The sequence below is a fragment of the Branchiostoma floridae genome, chromosome 16 (assembly GCF_000003815.2).
Source record: "Branchiostoma floridae strain S238N-H82 chromosome 16, Bfl_VNyyK, whole genome shotgun sequence".
NCBI lineage: Eukaryota > Metazoa > Chordata > Leptocardii > Amphioxiformes > Branchiostomatidae > Branchiostoma > Branchiostoma floridae.
In genome coordinates, this window is record NC_049994.1 from 5,806,240 (window position 1) to 5,822,129 (window position 15,890).

Here is a 15,890-nt window from a genome sequence, read left to right on the forward strand (position 1 = left end):
AACATTTCTTTGGTGGATTCTCGTTTTATGATAGAGGCTTTATACAGCCCCCCTCCCTCTCATCCATACCCTTACATGCAGTATCTGTAACCATTAGATAATTTTCTTTATTTCCTACTCAGCTATCCTTCAACCTCCTGCTTCTCTGTGCTTCTGTATGATGTAAGCTTAGCCAGATATACTCTGTGTACATCACAAGCTTGACTCTGTAGTAAAACTACAATGATTTCTGAATCATTTTCAGGAGAGAGAAATGAGAAGACAACAGCAAGTCATGCTCAAAAACCAGGTGAGTGTAAGGTTTTGTCTAGTGTTGTCTGTATTATGGACTGCCTGAAAAATGACAGGTAAATACTGACGAACTATCGTGTGGACTTTGTTGGTAAACAAGTAACAGTTACAATGATTTTTGAAAAATAGTTTCTCGGTTATTTGAACCGTAAAAAAAGTGGCCTGGATATACTTTTCAAGTGGTAATTGTTTGAAGACTGTTATTTTCTTATGGAAAAAGAATTGAGTTAGTTTTGAGGCAGTCCATAAATTAGACCAAGCAGCTTGTTTAACATAAGGGGAAAATACTGCAAAAAGTGCTGCCAGCATGTTTTGAGTATTTTTGGTTAATGCTGCTTTTTGTGTCCCCACTAACCTTACCTACCCACAATGCACCCTTGACCCTTGCCCCCTCACTTTACCCTGTTCTGTGGCGTACCCTTTAGGAAAAGGAGAGACGCAGGCAGCTGCTGTTTCTGGTATGTCGGTAAAGCTTACAGGGAGTGATGTCTTGTCCATTAGACTGTGTTGACAATCCATACCACCTCTACAAGCAACTTGAATTGATGGCTTGAAAATATGAAAGTTTCCCTTCTTGTTTCATAAGACTCAAGTAAAAAAAGGGAAACATTTGCTCAAGCAACTGGATAGATAGCTTTTGGAAATGTTTTGACGTTTCAACTAGCCTCCACAAGCTTTCGTCATTGACTGAATATTTGTACTGACAAAAGACAGTGGATGCTACATTTGTACCTGAAACGTCTGACATTTTTCCAAAATGTGTCCAGTTGGTTATATGCTACCTTGCATTTTGCATAACACTATTTAAAGATTTGGACAAATGTTAAAGTTTCATTTCAATTATTTGTTTATTTGTGAGGAATCCAAACTGTGGTTGTGATCAGTCAACACAGTCTTGTGGACTATGCACAGAAAATGGATCTGCTCTGCTTCTAAGTTGTTCAGGGACCTCCTACAAGTTCCTGGGCAATATAAGACAGGCAGGGCCATTTGCTTTGCTTTTTGGGTGACTGGCAAGGTGTGGCTTCACATGTAGATGTTAGTGCTTTTACAGGTTTTGCCGTAGTTTATAGAGCACTGAGATTGACTGTGAGGCTAATGAAATCTTCACAACTGTTTATGTGATGCTTTCTGCTCATATTAAATGGTTCTATCCCAGAGCCAGGGCACAAGAATACATGAAGATAAAGGTTTTTTTTGCAGTAGCTTAGTTCTAACAGCAAGCTTTTGTTGCTTATACAGGAGAGGGAAAGAAGAAAACAGCACATGATGCTGGTAAGAGCACTGGAGGCCAGGAAAAAGGCTGAGGTAAGGAACATTCCAAGAGTGTGTGTGGGGTGTGTGTTGGTGGCTGTTTAAGAAGATGGAAAATGGAAAAGATGAAGTAAAGAAGTAGCAGTGGGATATTTTCATTTCATTTTACTACTTACATGTATTGAAGAAAAGTTGACCAGAACATGACAGAAAATAACCGTTTGACATGGAAACATTCATGCAAGAATCGTGAACATGAAGTCTGTATGTGCACAGTGTAGAGAATGCCTACAAATATATTGCAAACATGCTGTCATACACACACATTGAAAAAAAATTTCTATGTCACTTTTCTCTACCAGGAGAGAGAAAGGATGAAACAAGAGAAGAAGGTGGAGAAAAAGCTCACCAGGGAGAGAAAGATGGTAAGATTCTCTTTATTTATATCATGATCATTATTGTGAAAGAGACTAACTAAAAATTCTTCAGTCAAAGCATTTAATATCATAGCCAGAAGGATGTAGACAATAGCCTTGTAAAGTTTCAATTTTGATTAGAACAGCTGTGGTGTTGTTGTTGTAAAGTTCTTTTTTATGCATATTAATTAACATATAAAATTTCCCATTTGACAAATATTTTGAGCTGGTACCTTTGACATGAGTTAAACATAAACCTTTACCTCTACAGGAGCAGCGTCGTCTTGAGTTGCAGATTGCCAAGGAGCTAAAGAAACCTGTGGAAGACATGCAACTCAAGGAGGCAAAGGTAGGGGGGCTCACCACTTGCCACTTTGGAATCAAAAGGATGAAGTTCATGCACAGAGTAATGAAGTGATGTTAACGTAATATCTATAGGTTGCTACATGTACATGCAATGGCAACAAGTTTGTCATTTATACCAGACTATAGTTAGCTGTAGATGTATTTACATTGTTTTGACCACAACTTTCTGTATATGCCTTCCAGCCCTTACCCACCCTGAAGCGTATCCCTGGGATGCAGTTACCAGGCAACGCCTTCGCAGACTGTATGATGGTGTTCGAGTTCCTCCATAACTTTGGTTCTGTGCTGGACATGGGTGAGTAGAGAAACAAACATGCAGAAACCATTTTAAACATATATAAGGGTACAGAACTAGGGTTCTAGTCAGCATCCGTCCTTTGATGTAATTTTGAAACTGGGGATGGACAAAAAATTTGCCTATTCCGTCCTCTGTGACGGACGAAAATCGGCATACAAAGATATGAAACAAATGACATTTCGCAAAGATCTCCAGAAATTCAACACAGATGCCATTGAACCAAGCTGAGTCTACTCTATTAACACAATTTGCCCCTCAAAATGCAGGAAATAGCTTTTCAGAGATTCTTAGATATAGATTAAATTTTCAAAATATTCCCTGTGTGAGACCGACCTAGTACCGTTGCGCGGAAGGCACCAGCGCTCGGACAGGATTTCCGTTAAAAATCCAGAGGACGGAAAAAAAACTCTTTTGGTGATGTCCTAGATTTTGAAAGCTTGGTGACATTGTAGCGACTATTCATGACATTATTCCTCATGTTGGCTGTTTTTTTGTCTGCAGATGAGAAAGACATTCCAACGCTTGACGAGATGCAGCAGGGGCTGTTGGGAGAGGAGGAGGCTGAGAGAGAAGTGTTAGACATGTTAGCTAACCTGCTGCAGTGTGCACTGAGGGATCCAGGGGTTATACCAGGCATGCAGGTAGGCTGGGGCACAGTAAGTCTTTAGTGTTAGTGTTAGACATGTTAGCTAACCTGCTGCAGTGTGCACTGAGGGATCCAGGGGTTATACCAGGCATGCAGGTAGGCTGGGACACAGCAAATCTTTAGTGTTAGTGTTAGACATGTTAGCTAACCTGCTGCAGTGTGCACTGAGGGATCCAGGGGTTATACCAGGCATGCAGGTAGGCTGGGACACAGCATGTCTTTAGTGTTAGACATGTTAGCTAACCTGCTGCAGTGTGCACTGAGGGATCCAGGGGTTATACCAGGCATGCAGGTAGGCTGGGACACAGCAAATCTTTAGTGTTAGTGTTAGACATGTTAGCTAACCTGCTGCAGTGTGCACTGAGGGATCCAGGGGTTATACCAGGCATGCAGGTAGGCTGGGACACAGCAAATCTTTAGTGTTAGTGTTAGACATGTTAGCTAACCTGCTGCAGTGTGCACTGAGGGATCCAGGGGTTATACCAGGCATGCAGGTAGGCTGGGACACAGGAAGTCTTTAGTGTTAGTGTTAGACATGTTAGCTAACCTACTGCAGTGTGCACTGAGGGATCCAGGGGTTATACCAGGCATGCAGGTAGGCTGGGACACAGCATGTCTTTAGTGTTAGACATGTTAGCTAACCTGCTGCAGTGTTCACTGAGGGAGCCAGGGGTTATACCAGGCATGCAGGTAGGCTGGGACACAACAAGTCTTTAGTGTTAGACATGTTAGCTAACCTGCTGCAGTGTGCACTGAGGGATCCAGGGGTTATACCAGGCATGCAGGTAGGCTGGGGCATAGCAAGTCTTTAGTGTTAGTGTTAGACATGTTAGCTAACCTGCTGCAGTGTGCACTGAGGGATCCAGGGTAGGGCTGGGTATCGGTACAGCGTACCGGTACAAAACCATTTTTTCTTATTGGACCGGTCCAGAAAAACCGGACCTGAAAAAATTAGGTGGACCGGATGTTGGACCGGTTAGAAAATTAACATATTATTTCATCAGGCATTCACACGTTTTGGCGCTTGCAGGTGGAAGAAAATAACAAGAGTGAAGTAGAGTAGAGTTTATAGTCATTTCTACCAAGTTTTACAGTCAATCGTACAGGTGCAGTTAGCGTTGTAGGATTTTAAGACGCCAGTGTAAGTCTAATACTCCACCAAACAAATTCTATGTAGTGAAATGGACCATTGGCATGAGTCATACTGAATCAGGTCCAGGTTCAGGTCCGAACCTGGACCTGATCCTCTGGACCTGAACCGGACCTGGACCTGAATTTTCTGTACCGGTACCCAGCCCTAATCCAGGGGTTATACCAGGCATGTAGGTAGGCTGGGGCAAGTCTTTAGCTTACTGAAAAGAATTGTACAGTGGGACACCTCTACATAATGGAATACATAAAGGCCACCTTTGCCTACTATACATGGCAATTTTGAACTTTTCAGTAGTCCCTCATATTTTTAGATAATTTTTCCCATTGACACAAGCACTAAGAAAACTGTTGATAGTGACCAACTGTGTGACCATAGTGACCAGATTTTCTTGGTCCCCAGAATCCTTCCCCAGAAATTTCATATACATATGATTATATATACGATTATATAATAATATGATTATATATTGTTTTAAAGGCTGGTAAAACAAACATGAAATTTGACCCCATCTCATTAACGTCTGGTAAACCCAAACGCGTCAGAGTTAAATTGTAACGCGACTCCACCAAAACTCTGTCGCGCCGGTGACGCGTCGTTGACGCGACGGGAACGCGATACAAACGCGACTCGATGTATACTATGTCTCAATCAGTACTGTATATAGTCATTTGAACATCATTCTTTTGGTAGTGAGAGTAAGTAAAAGATACCCAACAGCGATTTGCAGAATGCATCTGCAAAAGTAGCGTAGCTATCATGCTGGAAAAATTCATCTTATAGATGATTTTGTACTGTTTTTATGACACAAAGAAGAAGATGCTTAGTAAGACTACTGTTAGATACAATATTCCCCTGGCTAAACAGTTACCATGTGTCTCCCCAGAGTGCCACGGTACTGCGGGTCCCCCTCCACGATGCAGACATCGACCACAGGAACCTGTCTGAGATCCTCAGGCTCTTCATACAGGGCAGAAATGGCTTCCAGGATGAGGTAAGTACACTTCAACCTACTCCCTGTTGCCTCATCTTACAGGCAATACAGATTTGGTACCAACAGTATGCATCAGCAAGGAGAGGTTAAAATCTCACTGTTTCTAACTTGATATGCTTACATCTATTTGTATACATGTAGCCTATACTGTAGTTATGTACAATTGTCATACATTGCAGATTTTCCCTTATTGGCTTGTCTGTAAAGTTTTTTGGCTGCCTCGCCTATCCTGTCTTGTGTTCGTTGTTGTTGGTCAGTTGCAGGGATGACAACAAAACATATTTCAAATTTAGTGTTTTCCATTGAAAAAATATTGTATGTCAATGTAGTAGGCTGCAAGAATATATATATTAGGCTGTTAGAATAGGTTTTGTCTACAGTGTTTATAATGAACTATCTGTTCCAGATGAGCCAGCGGTTAGAGACCATCCCCTTCCAGGCCCACTCCCCCACTCAGAAGGCTGCCATACTGGCCTTCATCTGTAATGAACTACTGTGTAGTAGGGCTGTGGTGGGGTAAGTTCATCATTCTGTACATTATATATGTGTCAACTGTCAAGCTTAGTTGTTTTGGCCTTTTACATTGTATAGACTGACCACAGAGAGCTAAAGATCTCTCTTGAATTATGTCAAAGAGAATATACCCTGTTTTATATAGAGGAAGTAACAAAAAAATGAAGAACAGAAGACAGAATAATTATACACTTATGTCAAGTACACAAAACACCCTCCAGATCAATTTTGGACCTCCAGTTTACTTCCGGACAAATTTTAAATCATTTAATAATTGATTAACCAGATGAATTGAAGTTTGCAAGTGTGGTATATTAAAAGGTAATCAATATGTAGATTGCAATTAGATGTCTCCAGGAACAAAGCCAATGCTGCAGAATTCTGGGAACCTGAGCCAGAATTCTGGCTCGGAGACAGAATTCTGGGGAATTCTTCAGAATTCTAGAAACCTGTGCCAAAGCTACATGTACATGTATATTTGATGAAAAGTATGACGTTTTAATTGAAGTCTGTAGATTATCATTGTTCTTACTTTTAGGCAAAGCGTAGACTTTCTTGTTACGGCTGTGAGGTGTTAAACCAGGTTTGTCTTTTCCTTTCCCCACAGAGAGATAGACAGCAGTATAGAACATATGTCCAACCTGAGGAGGGACAAGTGGATTGTAGAGGGCAAGCTCAGAAAGTAGGTGGTAGATTCTTTCCTTTTAGTCATACATTTCTGTATGACAGAAATTCATGACAAGCAAGTAGCTTTCCAGTCAGTAACTAGATGAATATTTTTGTAAAGAACAAGACCTTTATCATACCAGCGTCTCTTACATACATATAATTTATGATACAATTTTAAACGTTACAACCGTACACAAAATTAAAGCACTTGCCAACAAGCTTTCGTTCAGTGCTCTGATCCTTATCAAGTTGTAATGACCCAAAGCCTATTTCACACATCCAGACCAGAAGTGTGACGTCAGTAAAGGGTCAAAGGTGGTAGGAAGTTGGTATCAGCCCCCGTCTTGGTTGAGGGAAGGTTGGTGGGCTCTGAATGTAGATGGCCTCTTTTACTCCCCTGAGAAAGTAATCCTGTTCGGAATCCAGAGTCTTCACCTTGTCAAAATCCACAGAATGTCCACAGATGAACTTTCGAATATCCGAGTACATATAATTTGTTTGCTTTATTTCCAGACTGCGCATCATCCGAGCCAAGAAGTTCCACCGTCCGTACTCGAGACAGGGCATGTCCAACGAGAACTCGAACATGGGGGAGGATAGCAACATGTCTGGCACCATGTCTGTTGCCAACACCCCCGGCAAGGTAGTGGAAGATTCCCATTGTCTGCACATTTTACGTGGAATGTTTTTTTAGTGTGTATAGTTGCTGGGAATTTCACTCATCACTTATACAGAAATACTGAAATACAGTGATTTGATCAACTGTTTATAGGCACGGAACTGACAAGCACACAAGATTACAAGCTTTCTTTCCTCTCCTAGCAAGACTTAGTAATGTACTTATGATACGCATTTTCTTTGTACTTACTTGTAGTACACATACATGTATTTTTGATATAATGAATCAAAGCATTTTGAGTGTTCTTAAATTGTTGGTGTCAATTGTCCTAGTAGCTAGGCCAGTGGACATAATATGAAGAGAGCAAGGGTTTGATTTCTGACACATTAGGTGGATGTTGTGTCTTTGGTAAGGACACTTACACGACTTTCCTCACTAGACGTAGGTGTAAAAATGTGGGTACTGTACCCGAATTCAGTTGGGGAGGTAAAGGCATTGGGAGGAGAGGGATGCCTTCTAGTACCATGCCCTTGACACAGTGGATAACAACCTAACTGCCTCTACAGCCTCAAAAAGGCTGTGGACCTACCTTTACCTTTTTTTTTAGCTAAACTGTTGTTTTTCCCATCTCATCTGCACCAGGCCAGCAGTAAAGGTGATGAGGACAGTAAGATGGAGGAGGATGAGGAGGAGGATGAAGACAAGGATGATGAGGAGGAGGATGGGGAGGGGCTAGATGTGGAAGGAGAGGTGAGAAATTAAGTCTATACTTAAAATAAAGGAAAGAAAATTTGTCCAGAATGGTTTGACCGACTGTTTTGTACTGTATGAGTGTTACAGAGATTTGAGATTCTCCATCAGGTTTGAAGTTTAATTTCATGTTTATTCCATTTCAGGATGAGGCGGAGCCTGAATCAGTTGAGGAGACTGAAAGAAGGATAGAAAAACTGAGCAAGGTGAGGGCAGCTTTGTCAAGAAGTACAGGGTAAACAAATGCAATTGAAACGTGGCTGATAAAGCTTTTGACATTATAAAAAATGTTTCAGTACAAAGAAATATGTAGTATTGTAAATATTAAAATTTTTGCTGTGCCTTATTGTTCATGGTTTTCACTAACCAATAAAATAACTGCAAAAATACTTGTTTTGCCTTCTACTCACCTACCCCTTTATTCTCCATTTTCTCCCTACCATGAAAATTTAATTCACTGTGAGCTTGAAGGCATTTACAGTATTACCTTTCCTGACATGACATATACTGTAAATGCTGAAATTTTCGCGGTGGTTTTATGTTAAACTTTGCTCTTTTCACATTGCAAATCTACCACCAACTTAAAACCACCGCAAACATTTTTCCAGGGCAGTAAGAGACTGCAGTTGGTGGTGCTACCGCGAACTTAAAACCACCATGACAGTCCTTTTTTCCGCTACTGCGAAATTGTATCCCTACAAACTTAAATGCATTTACATTATTGTTCCGGAGAGCACATTTGAATCACATACAACGCTTCTAGTGTAAGCATTGTACAGAATTCTACAGCACCACTCTCAGCTCACCCTTAGTTTCCCACTGTGTTCCACAGCAACAGTCCCAGTACCGCTCCAAGCTGTTTGATGCATCCCACTCCCTGCGAGCCTTGTGTCTGGGACAGGACCGCTACCACAGGAGGTACTGGGTCCTACCGTGCGCGGGCGGCGTTTTCGTGGAGGGCATGGAGAGCGCAGAACCCGAAAACATGGAGGTCGACAAAGAAAACTCTCATCCACAGGAGAGCAAAGACAATGTGATTCCCAAGGAAGCTAAAGAAAATTCTACAGACGTTAAAGACGTTAAGAAGGAAGAGGAAACTGTAGTAAAAAGTGAAAACAATGTGGAAACTGCTAAGCAGAATGGGGACCAAAACTGTGGAAATCACGACTCCAAAGCTGTGGAAGAAACCAAAGCTAGTGCAATGTCTCAGGGTGCTTCGGAGAACTTGTTCCTGCAGAAGCCATCCAAGCTAAGCGAGCTGCTAGACGTGGCGAAACAGGACCCGGACTCGTGTCCCACGGGGACGGAGACGCGGACTTCTCACGACGCGACGGCGGCCACGTCCACGCCACAACAGGTCAGGATCGGAGGGCTGCAGGCACAAAAATCAGGCAGTGGGTTTTTAAACATAGACACCCTTGTGAACAGAACTGACATGAAGTTGGGCACGTATATGTCGCCTCTGCCCAGCTCCATACAATTCGCCCCCGGACCTCTCACTGCAGACCAACTTCTCAAAGGTTTGACACATAAAATGAATGGAGACGGGATGTGGTTTAGCGTCCTTCCCAGAATGCCTTGTGACGAGACGTCGTTAACGAGGCTACAGCTGCCTTCGGTGGGGAATGTTGAGAGTAGTAAAACGTCGCCGTCGGGACCGCCCCAGGGTGCAGGGGTGCAGAACTCTGCGTTCTCCCACCCCCAGGTGAAGAGTGCACAGACTGGGTTTGGCTTCACAACATTCGGGCAGTCTCCACTTAGTGCACAACAGGTAAGTAATACATGTATGCTGGCCAGGGCCAAAGTACTGAGTACACTTTTGTGACACAAAATGGGACCTAATTTTTTACTGTTTGTGCATTTGTGCACCTACGTAAAGTAACTGTAGTACAGTAGAACTGCACATTCTTGATATTTATGTGTCATAAGAAGCGATAAAACATTTGCTGTATTATTTCAAAGACAGTAACAGAATTTCAGAATCAAGTTATGAACAGAGGCAGTAAGCTCTGTAATACATTGTATGTTTTGCTGCAATTCTACTTAAAATGTATTTCATGCTGTACATAAACAGCATTTTTTATGTGGTTATGTTTGAATTAAATGTACACCTACATTTATTGCCAAAAATGAATTTTAAACCTTGTTGAAATTTGATTATTGTTTGTAAGACTGGAGAATCACATTCTACTGGAATTGCTGTTGTCACAATGGTTTCACATGTAGTGTTCCTTCAAAGAGCATTGTTGAACCAGTCTGAATTCAATTTGCAGGTGAATGCTCTGTATGCCCAGAGAATGCCTGGGCCCAGCACATCAGCTTACCAACCTAATTTCCTGGGGATGGCACCTAACATGTGGCTGGGGATGAATGAGGTAGAGCCTGCACCCATCCCCAAAGGTACAGAATGTTCAGTCCCTTTTTTTTATTTTTCCGAAATTTGTGACTGTAATGTAACATGGATATTACTTTATTTTGAATGAATGAAGTAAATGTATGCATGACCATATCTTTTTAAGTCAAGGGAAAGATGCTACCGGTATAATGATATTATGATTGGATACTATAAGCATTCTTTCAAATATTGTTCTTTGTATCAGGTTTTAACTCTGTGAAAATAAAGTATTCTGTTTGATTTGTATTGCTGTGCGTTCAAGTCTGTTTCAGTTGCCCCAGTACTAGTTTGTTCCCCGACTTGTAACCAGTGACTGGCAGGATGTAAAGGTTGAACTAGTCTGCTTCCAAATTCCTCTGGTTGACAGGATGTGAACATTAACACATGGGCAAAAGTCTCAAGATGGCATGTGTCTTGGAGTCAGGGCTGTTTCCGGCTGTAACTTTTTTTTAAAATCCCACTCATTGATTGGGATCTCATCTTGTTAATTTGCTATCTTAAATCTGTCATTTTGAGCCGAGGAAAAAGTGTTCAATCATCAATGTTGTGTCATGCAGGTCAGATTTTCTTGACAGACTGAGGCCACACCAATTTAATTTCTTGGTTCACGGATTCGCTCGCTCCTATTTTTTGGAAAAAAAAATAAAAATAAAAATTACTACTCAGCAAATTTTCACCATTAATGAAACCATTCACCAACTTTCTGGTGTAGCAAATTGGCCTTTATATTATAAGCTCCTTAAAGTGTGGGTACAGGTGCTGTTACTGCACAAAAATAGTGTTTTTGTACTTTTTTCAAGCTGAAAACTTTTTATTCTTTATGTTTTGGATTAGCCGTTACCTTTACCCCAACCATTTTACAATTTTTATTTTTATTTCGCCCTCTCGCTCCATATTTTTTATGAAAAAATCCGTGAACCAAGAAATTAAATTGGTGTGGCCTGAGTGAAATTTTTTCTGTCCCAACAAGCAAATTTTCGTCCTGGGATGGAAGGACGGGGCCTGAAGAAAGTCCTTGCTGGAGTGAAGCTTGTAATACTGTAAATGCAGAAACTTTAGCTGTGGTTTAATTTTCGCGGTTTTTACGATGCTCGCTTCACCGCAAACTTAAAGCCACCGTGAACATTTTCCCATGGCAGTAAGAGACTACAGTGCATGGTGCTACTTAACGGACTTAAAACTAATGCGAAAAGTCCTTTTTCCTGCTACTGCGAAATTAGATCCTCGAGAACTTAAATGAATTTACAGTATGTGAAATGGGCATATTGTGTCATATGTTATTGTAAATGCAAAAATTTCGCTGTGGTTATCGCGGTTTTCATAACATAAAACCACCGCAATCAATTTTCCATGGCAGTAAGAGACTACAGTGCATGGTGCTACCTCGAACTTAAATCCACCGTGAAAAGTCCCTTTTCTGGCTACCGCGAAATTAAATCCCTGCGAACTTAAATTCATTTACAGTATTTTGTTCCATTAAATTTATGTTAGACTTCTTTGTAATCTGATTTCCCCAGAAATGGTGCGAGGCTGGTGGCAGATGCTGGAGTCAGAACAGATCCGTGCCCTGCTGAAGGTGCTCCAACCCCGGGGGATCCGTGAGAGGATCCTGCAGAAGTCTCTACAGAAGTACAACGACTATGCATGCCAGTGCTGTAAGAAGGCCAGGGAAAATGACGGTAAGATTCGGACATCCCGAGCTTTTCGTATACAGCAAACCTTGAAAACAATTTTGGACTTTTCAAAATCAAAGTCACATAATAATTTAGTAAAAAATTGATGTATCTCACTAGTTTTGGTATCTACAAATACATACAATATACTGCAATTTAAAATGTTGCATTACTTTGCTTTGTTTAGCTTTTACAGTGGGGAGTATAGATCTATTCTGACAATAAAGACAAAATGTCAGTTGTTGTGATTAGGAGTGGGTACGGGTCACAGAAAATTCAGGCACAGGTCCAGAGGATTGTCTGTGGAAAGTTGTAAATGGGCGAAAAATGCTGCACAGGAGTCTGTTTGGTGGAGTATCCGACACCCACTAGTGTTTTAAAATCTTCATGTAAACAATGCTAAGTTTGACTGTAGAAACTTGGTAGACATGACTACAAAGCCTACTCTGCTTCGCTGTTGTTATTTTCTTGCACCAGTACACGTGAATGCCTGTTGATAAAGTCTGATCATTACTTATTGGTCCAAGATCCAGTCCACTGATTTGTTTTCAGGTCCGTTTTTTTTAAACTGGTCTAACAAGGGAAAAAAACAGTTTTACGCTACCCATAGTTACCTCCATGAAAAAATGGAGGTATAGTTTTGAGTGTGTCTGTGTGTGTGTCTGTGTGTTTGTGTGTGTGTCTGTGTGTGTGTCTGTGTGTCCGCATATTTGTGGTCAGCATAACTTGAGAACCTCTTGATGGACTACGATGATATTTGGTATGTAGGTAGGGGTTGGGAAGACGAAGGTCAAGGTCAATTTTGGGCCCCCTGGTGTGTGGCCTTGGTACTGCAGCGCAACTTCCGGTTTTGCTATCTCGGTGTTCTGAACATGCTATGGTCAAGATTTTTAAGTATTAGATAGCTCTTGTGCTCAGGAAAAAATTACGTAAGTTTGGGCCCCCTAGCGTCTAGTTTTGGGATAGCAGGGGCATTTTTGTCAAAAACTTCTGACGAGGATAACTCAAGAAGGAAACAACGGATTTTCATGATTTTTGGTATATAGGTACCTTAGACAATGTTGTACAAGATTAAATACTAATTATGCAAAATAAGAGTACATTTGCATAATTAATGAGGATATTATATCATGGCAGTTTTTTCAATGTATCTCTTGTCCTGGATGTGATATGGTCTTGACATTTGGCTGGTAGATAGCTTGCAGTGTCATGACAAAGTGGGGCAGGTTTCAGCCCCCTAACATTTAATTTCGGAACTGCAGGGGCGTTTTTGTCAAGACATTCTAAAGAGGATAACTGCAGAAAGGATTGATGGATTGGCATCATATTAGGCATGCGGGTACCTTAGGCAAAGATGTTCATAATGATATACATTTTATGCAAATGAGGACTTAATTTGCATAATTAATGAGGAAATTGTATAATTCCATTGTTTTCAATAACTGGACTTCAATAAATGTAACACATGTTAACTATGATAGGTGGAATATAAGCAGATACCAAATATGGTAATGAGGAACTTATTTGCATAATTTATGTAAAAATTGCAGAAACGCTTTATGATTAATAATGGGAATTTTATAATTGTGACATGTGTACGTTAGTCAATGATGAACAATACGATGCATAAATTATGTTAATGTGTTAGTCAATTACATGAAATTTACGAAAGCTCTAAATTTTCATGGAGGTATGAGGTCGCCGAACTCTAGTTGTGATAGCTTTTCCCACATCTGGGAAATCTTTTATGTAGCATTAGATAATTCTAAAGCTTGTAAGCTCCAGTAACTATACATGCACTCACTGTAGCACATGTTGTTCTGTACCTACAGCAATCAAACTTGAGGAGGTGGAAGATGACAAGACCCCGCGGGACCCGTCTGGCGCTCCCCTGGAGACGTGGAAGGAGCAGGAGTCAGAGGACCTGGCCTACAAGTTTGAGGTGTCCCTGCTGCAGGATGTGGAGGACCTGGAGGAGAGGGTGTTCCAGGCCAGTCTACAGGTCAAGGTCAGAGTGGAGTCTGCTTTTTCACTCCATATTTTGAGTTTGTGTTGTTGGTGTGTTTAGAGCTGTGTACCGGTACATTGTAGATACAGTATGGGTACAATCAATTACTGTACATTTTGTAAATGTAGAAACTTTTGCAGTGGTATAATGTTTGCGGTTTTCTCGGTGGCCGCTTCACCACGAACTTAAAACCACCACGAACATTTTTCCATGATGGCAGTAAGAGACTACAGTGCAAGGTGCTACCCGAACTTAAAACCACGGCAAAAAGTCCTTTTTCCCACAACCACGAAATCAAAATTGAACTTACAGTAGGTACAGGTCCAAAATACCTGAACCCTGGTGTACTGGTCCCTCCTGTATCTGATGCCTGTAGTGCAAGCCAGACGGGATAACAGGTCAGAGGATGGCCACTTTGACAGATAAAATAACCATGAAATCACCATAGCACTCTCTGAGCCCCAGTGAGGGAAAAAATTGAAACACCAGTGCACAGTAGTAGCTGAGCTATTTTGCTTCTGCTGACAGACATATTTATTCTTCTTACAGGGCTGGAAGCTTCCCCCAAGGATGACAGCAGACTATGCAGATAAATCAAGTAAGATACAAACCTCAATTTTATTAGAGAGAAAATTGTTCAATTATAGATTTGACATGACATAGTTTTGCACTGAAGCTGGGTTGATAGGCAGTTCATATTCTTACATGCAGACCCTCTTGAGTCCTCTTGTAACCTTATGAAATGTTGTTGTCTTTAAAAAAAAAAGCCATTTGAATTTTGATTGATGATTTTAACAACTGTCTTGACCTTCCATGACAGTTGAGGACAGTGACCTTCAACCCCTTGAGCTTGCCCAGAAGAGATTAGCATCCCTGGAGATGAACCTCGAGAGGAGATACATCAAACCTCCGCTCAGTAAAAAGTAAGTAGGTCATAGATAAACAAACAAACAAACAAACAAACAAACATGGAACACCTTCTACAGCCTCCAAACTTTGAGTTGATCAAAATGTTCAAGAACTCCGAAGTTGGGAATTTTTTGTGTGTTTGGAAAAGTCAAATTGTCACTAGAAAAAAGCACAGAAAACCTTTGTGAAGATTCCTTTGAATGAAGAACCAGTTTCTTGTGTAAAAAGGACACTGGCCTTCTATGGAGCTTGTTAAACTTTTTTTGACCCACACTTTGGTAAATACACGTAAGCTTGTACACTAACAGCTGGAGGCACATTTGTTTCACAGTTCCAAACAGTCAGAGGAATTTTAATGGCAAGTGTATGGCTGTTTGGGTTTTGAATTTCAAGCTGCTTACTGCATGGGATCAGTCCATTTTTTATTGATTATTAAGTTGCTTAGAGTCCATACTGCTCTTTTGAACAGCCCCTTGAGTTTGTTGAGAAGTTTGAGTTTTCATATCACCGTTCCAACTCAAAGAATCAAAACAATGAAAGAATTGGAGAATCAGGAAACTGAAAGCCTGTCTCTGCTATGTTGTGTTGCAGCGTGCAGATTAGTCTTGCCACCATGGGCTTCCCTGAAGAGAACTCCAACTCTTCTACACCACCGTATGTCCTCCAAACTTTAGTTACCTTTCGCATGCCCGCATTTATCTGCCTCTATCCAGCTCGGCTAGGCACTCCTTTAGTGATACATGATCATCACATGCCTATAGTTTGGTGTACAAGGTGTCTGTGGTCTACAGATTATTTGCTACATACTTTGGTGTTAAGGTGCCTTTGATTCCATACATGTACCCTTCTTTTTCTTCTTTTTACTAATGTTTAAGTTTGCCACAAAACAAGCCACTTACAGGTGTTTGGGGTTTCACTATACTGGGTTATGGTATTTGA

The 15,890-nt window shown here is 41.0% G+C and overlaps 1 protein-coding gene across 25 annotated transcripts in view; it reads left to right on the forward strand.

Annotated features, from left to right (window-relative positions):
* LOC118403307 (bromodomain adjacent to zinc finger domain protein 2B-like) overlaps positions 1–15,890 on the forward strand; it is a 69,662-nt gene that overhangs the window by 44,452 nt on the left and 9,320 nt on the right. For 17 of the 25 annotated variants that reach the window (XM_035801967.1, XM_035801978.1, XM_035801977.1 and 14 more), the window contains 20 exons: positions 245–289; positions 717–749; positions 1,534–1,599; positions 1,908–1,970; positions 2,233–2,310; positions 2,511–2,622; positions 3,127–3,266; positions 5,308–5,415; positions 5,822–5,931; positions 6,536–6,610; positions 7,111–7,240; positions 7,859–7,966; positions 8,113–8,172; positions 8,799–9,737; positions 10,240–10,366; positions 11,879–12,040; positions 13,867–14,042; positions 14,592–14,640; positions 14,863–14,965; positions 15,543–15,605. In XM_035801967.1, coding sequence (XP_035657860.1) covers positions 245–289; positions 717–749; positions 1,534–1,599; positions 1,908–1,970; positions 2,233–2,310; positions 2,511–2,622; positions 3,127–3,266; positions 5,308–5,415; positions 5,822–5,931; positions 6,536–6,610; positions 7,111–7,240; positions 7,859–7,966; positions 8,113–8,172; positions 8,799–9,737; positions 10,240–10,366; positions 11,879–12,040; positions 13,867–14,042; positions 14,592–14,640; positions 14,863–14,965; positions 15,543–15,605 — 2,747 coding nt within the window. The remainder of the gene's footprint in view (positions 1–244; positions 290–716; positions 750–1,533; positions 1,600–1,907; positions 1,971–2,232; positions 2,311–2,510; positions 2,623–3,126; positions 3,267–5,307; positions 5,416–5,821; positions 5,932–6,535; positions 6,611–7,110; positions 7,241–7,858; positions 7,967–8,112; positions 8,173–8,798; positions 9,738–10,239; positions 10,367–11,878; positions 12,041–13,866; positions 14,043–14,591; positions 14,641–14,862; positions 14,966–15,542; positions 15,606–15,890) is intronic. The other 8 variants (XM_035801970.1, XM_035801980.1, XM_035801984.1 and 5 more) reach the window with 2 other exon arrangements.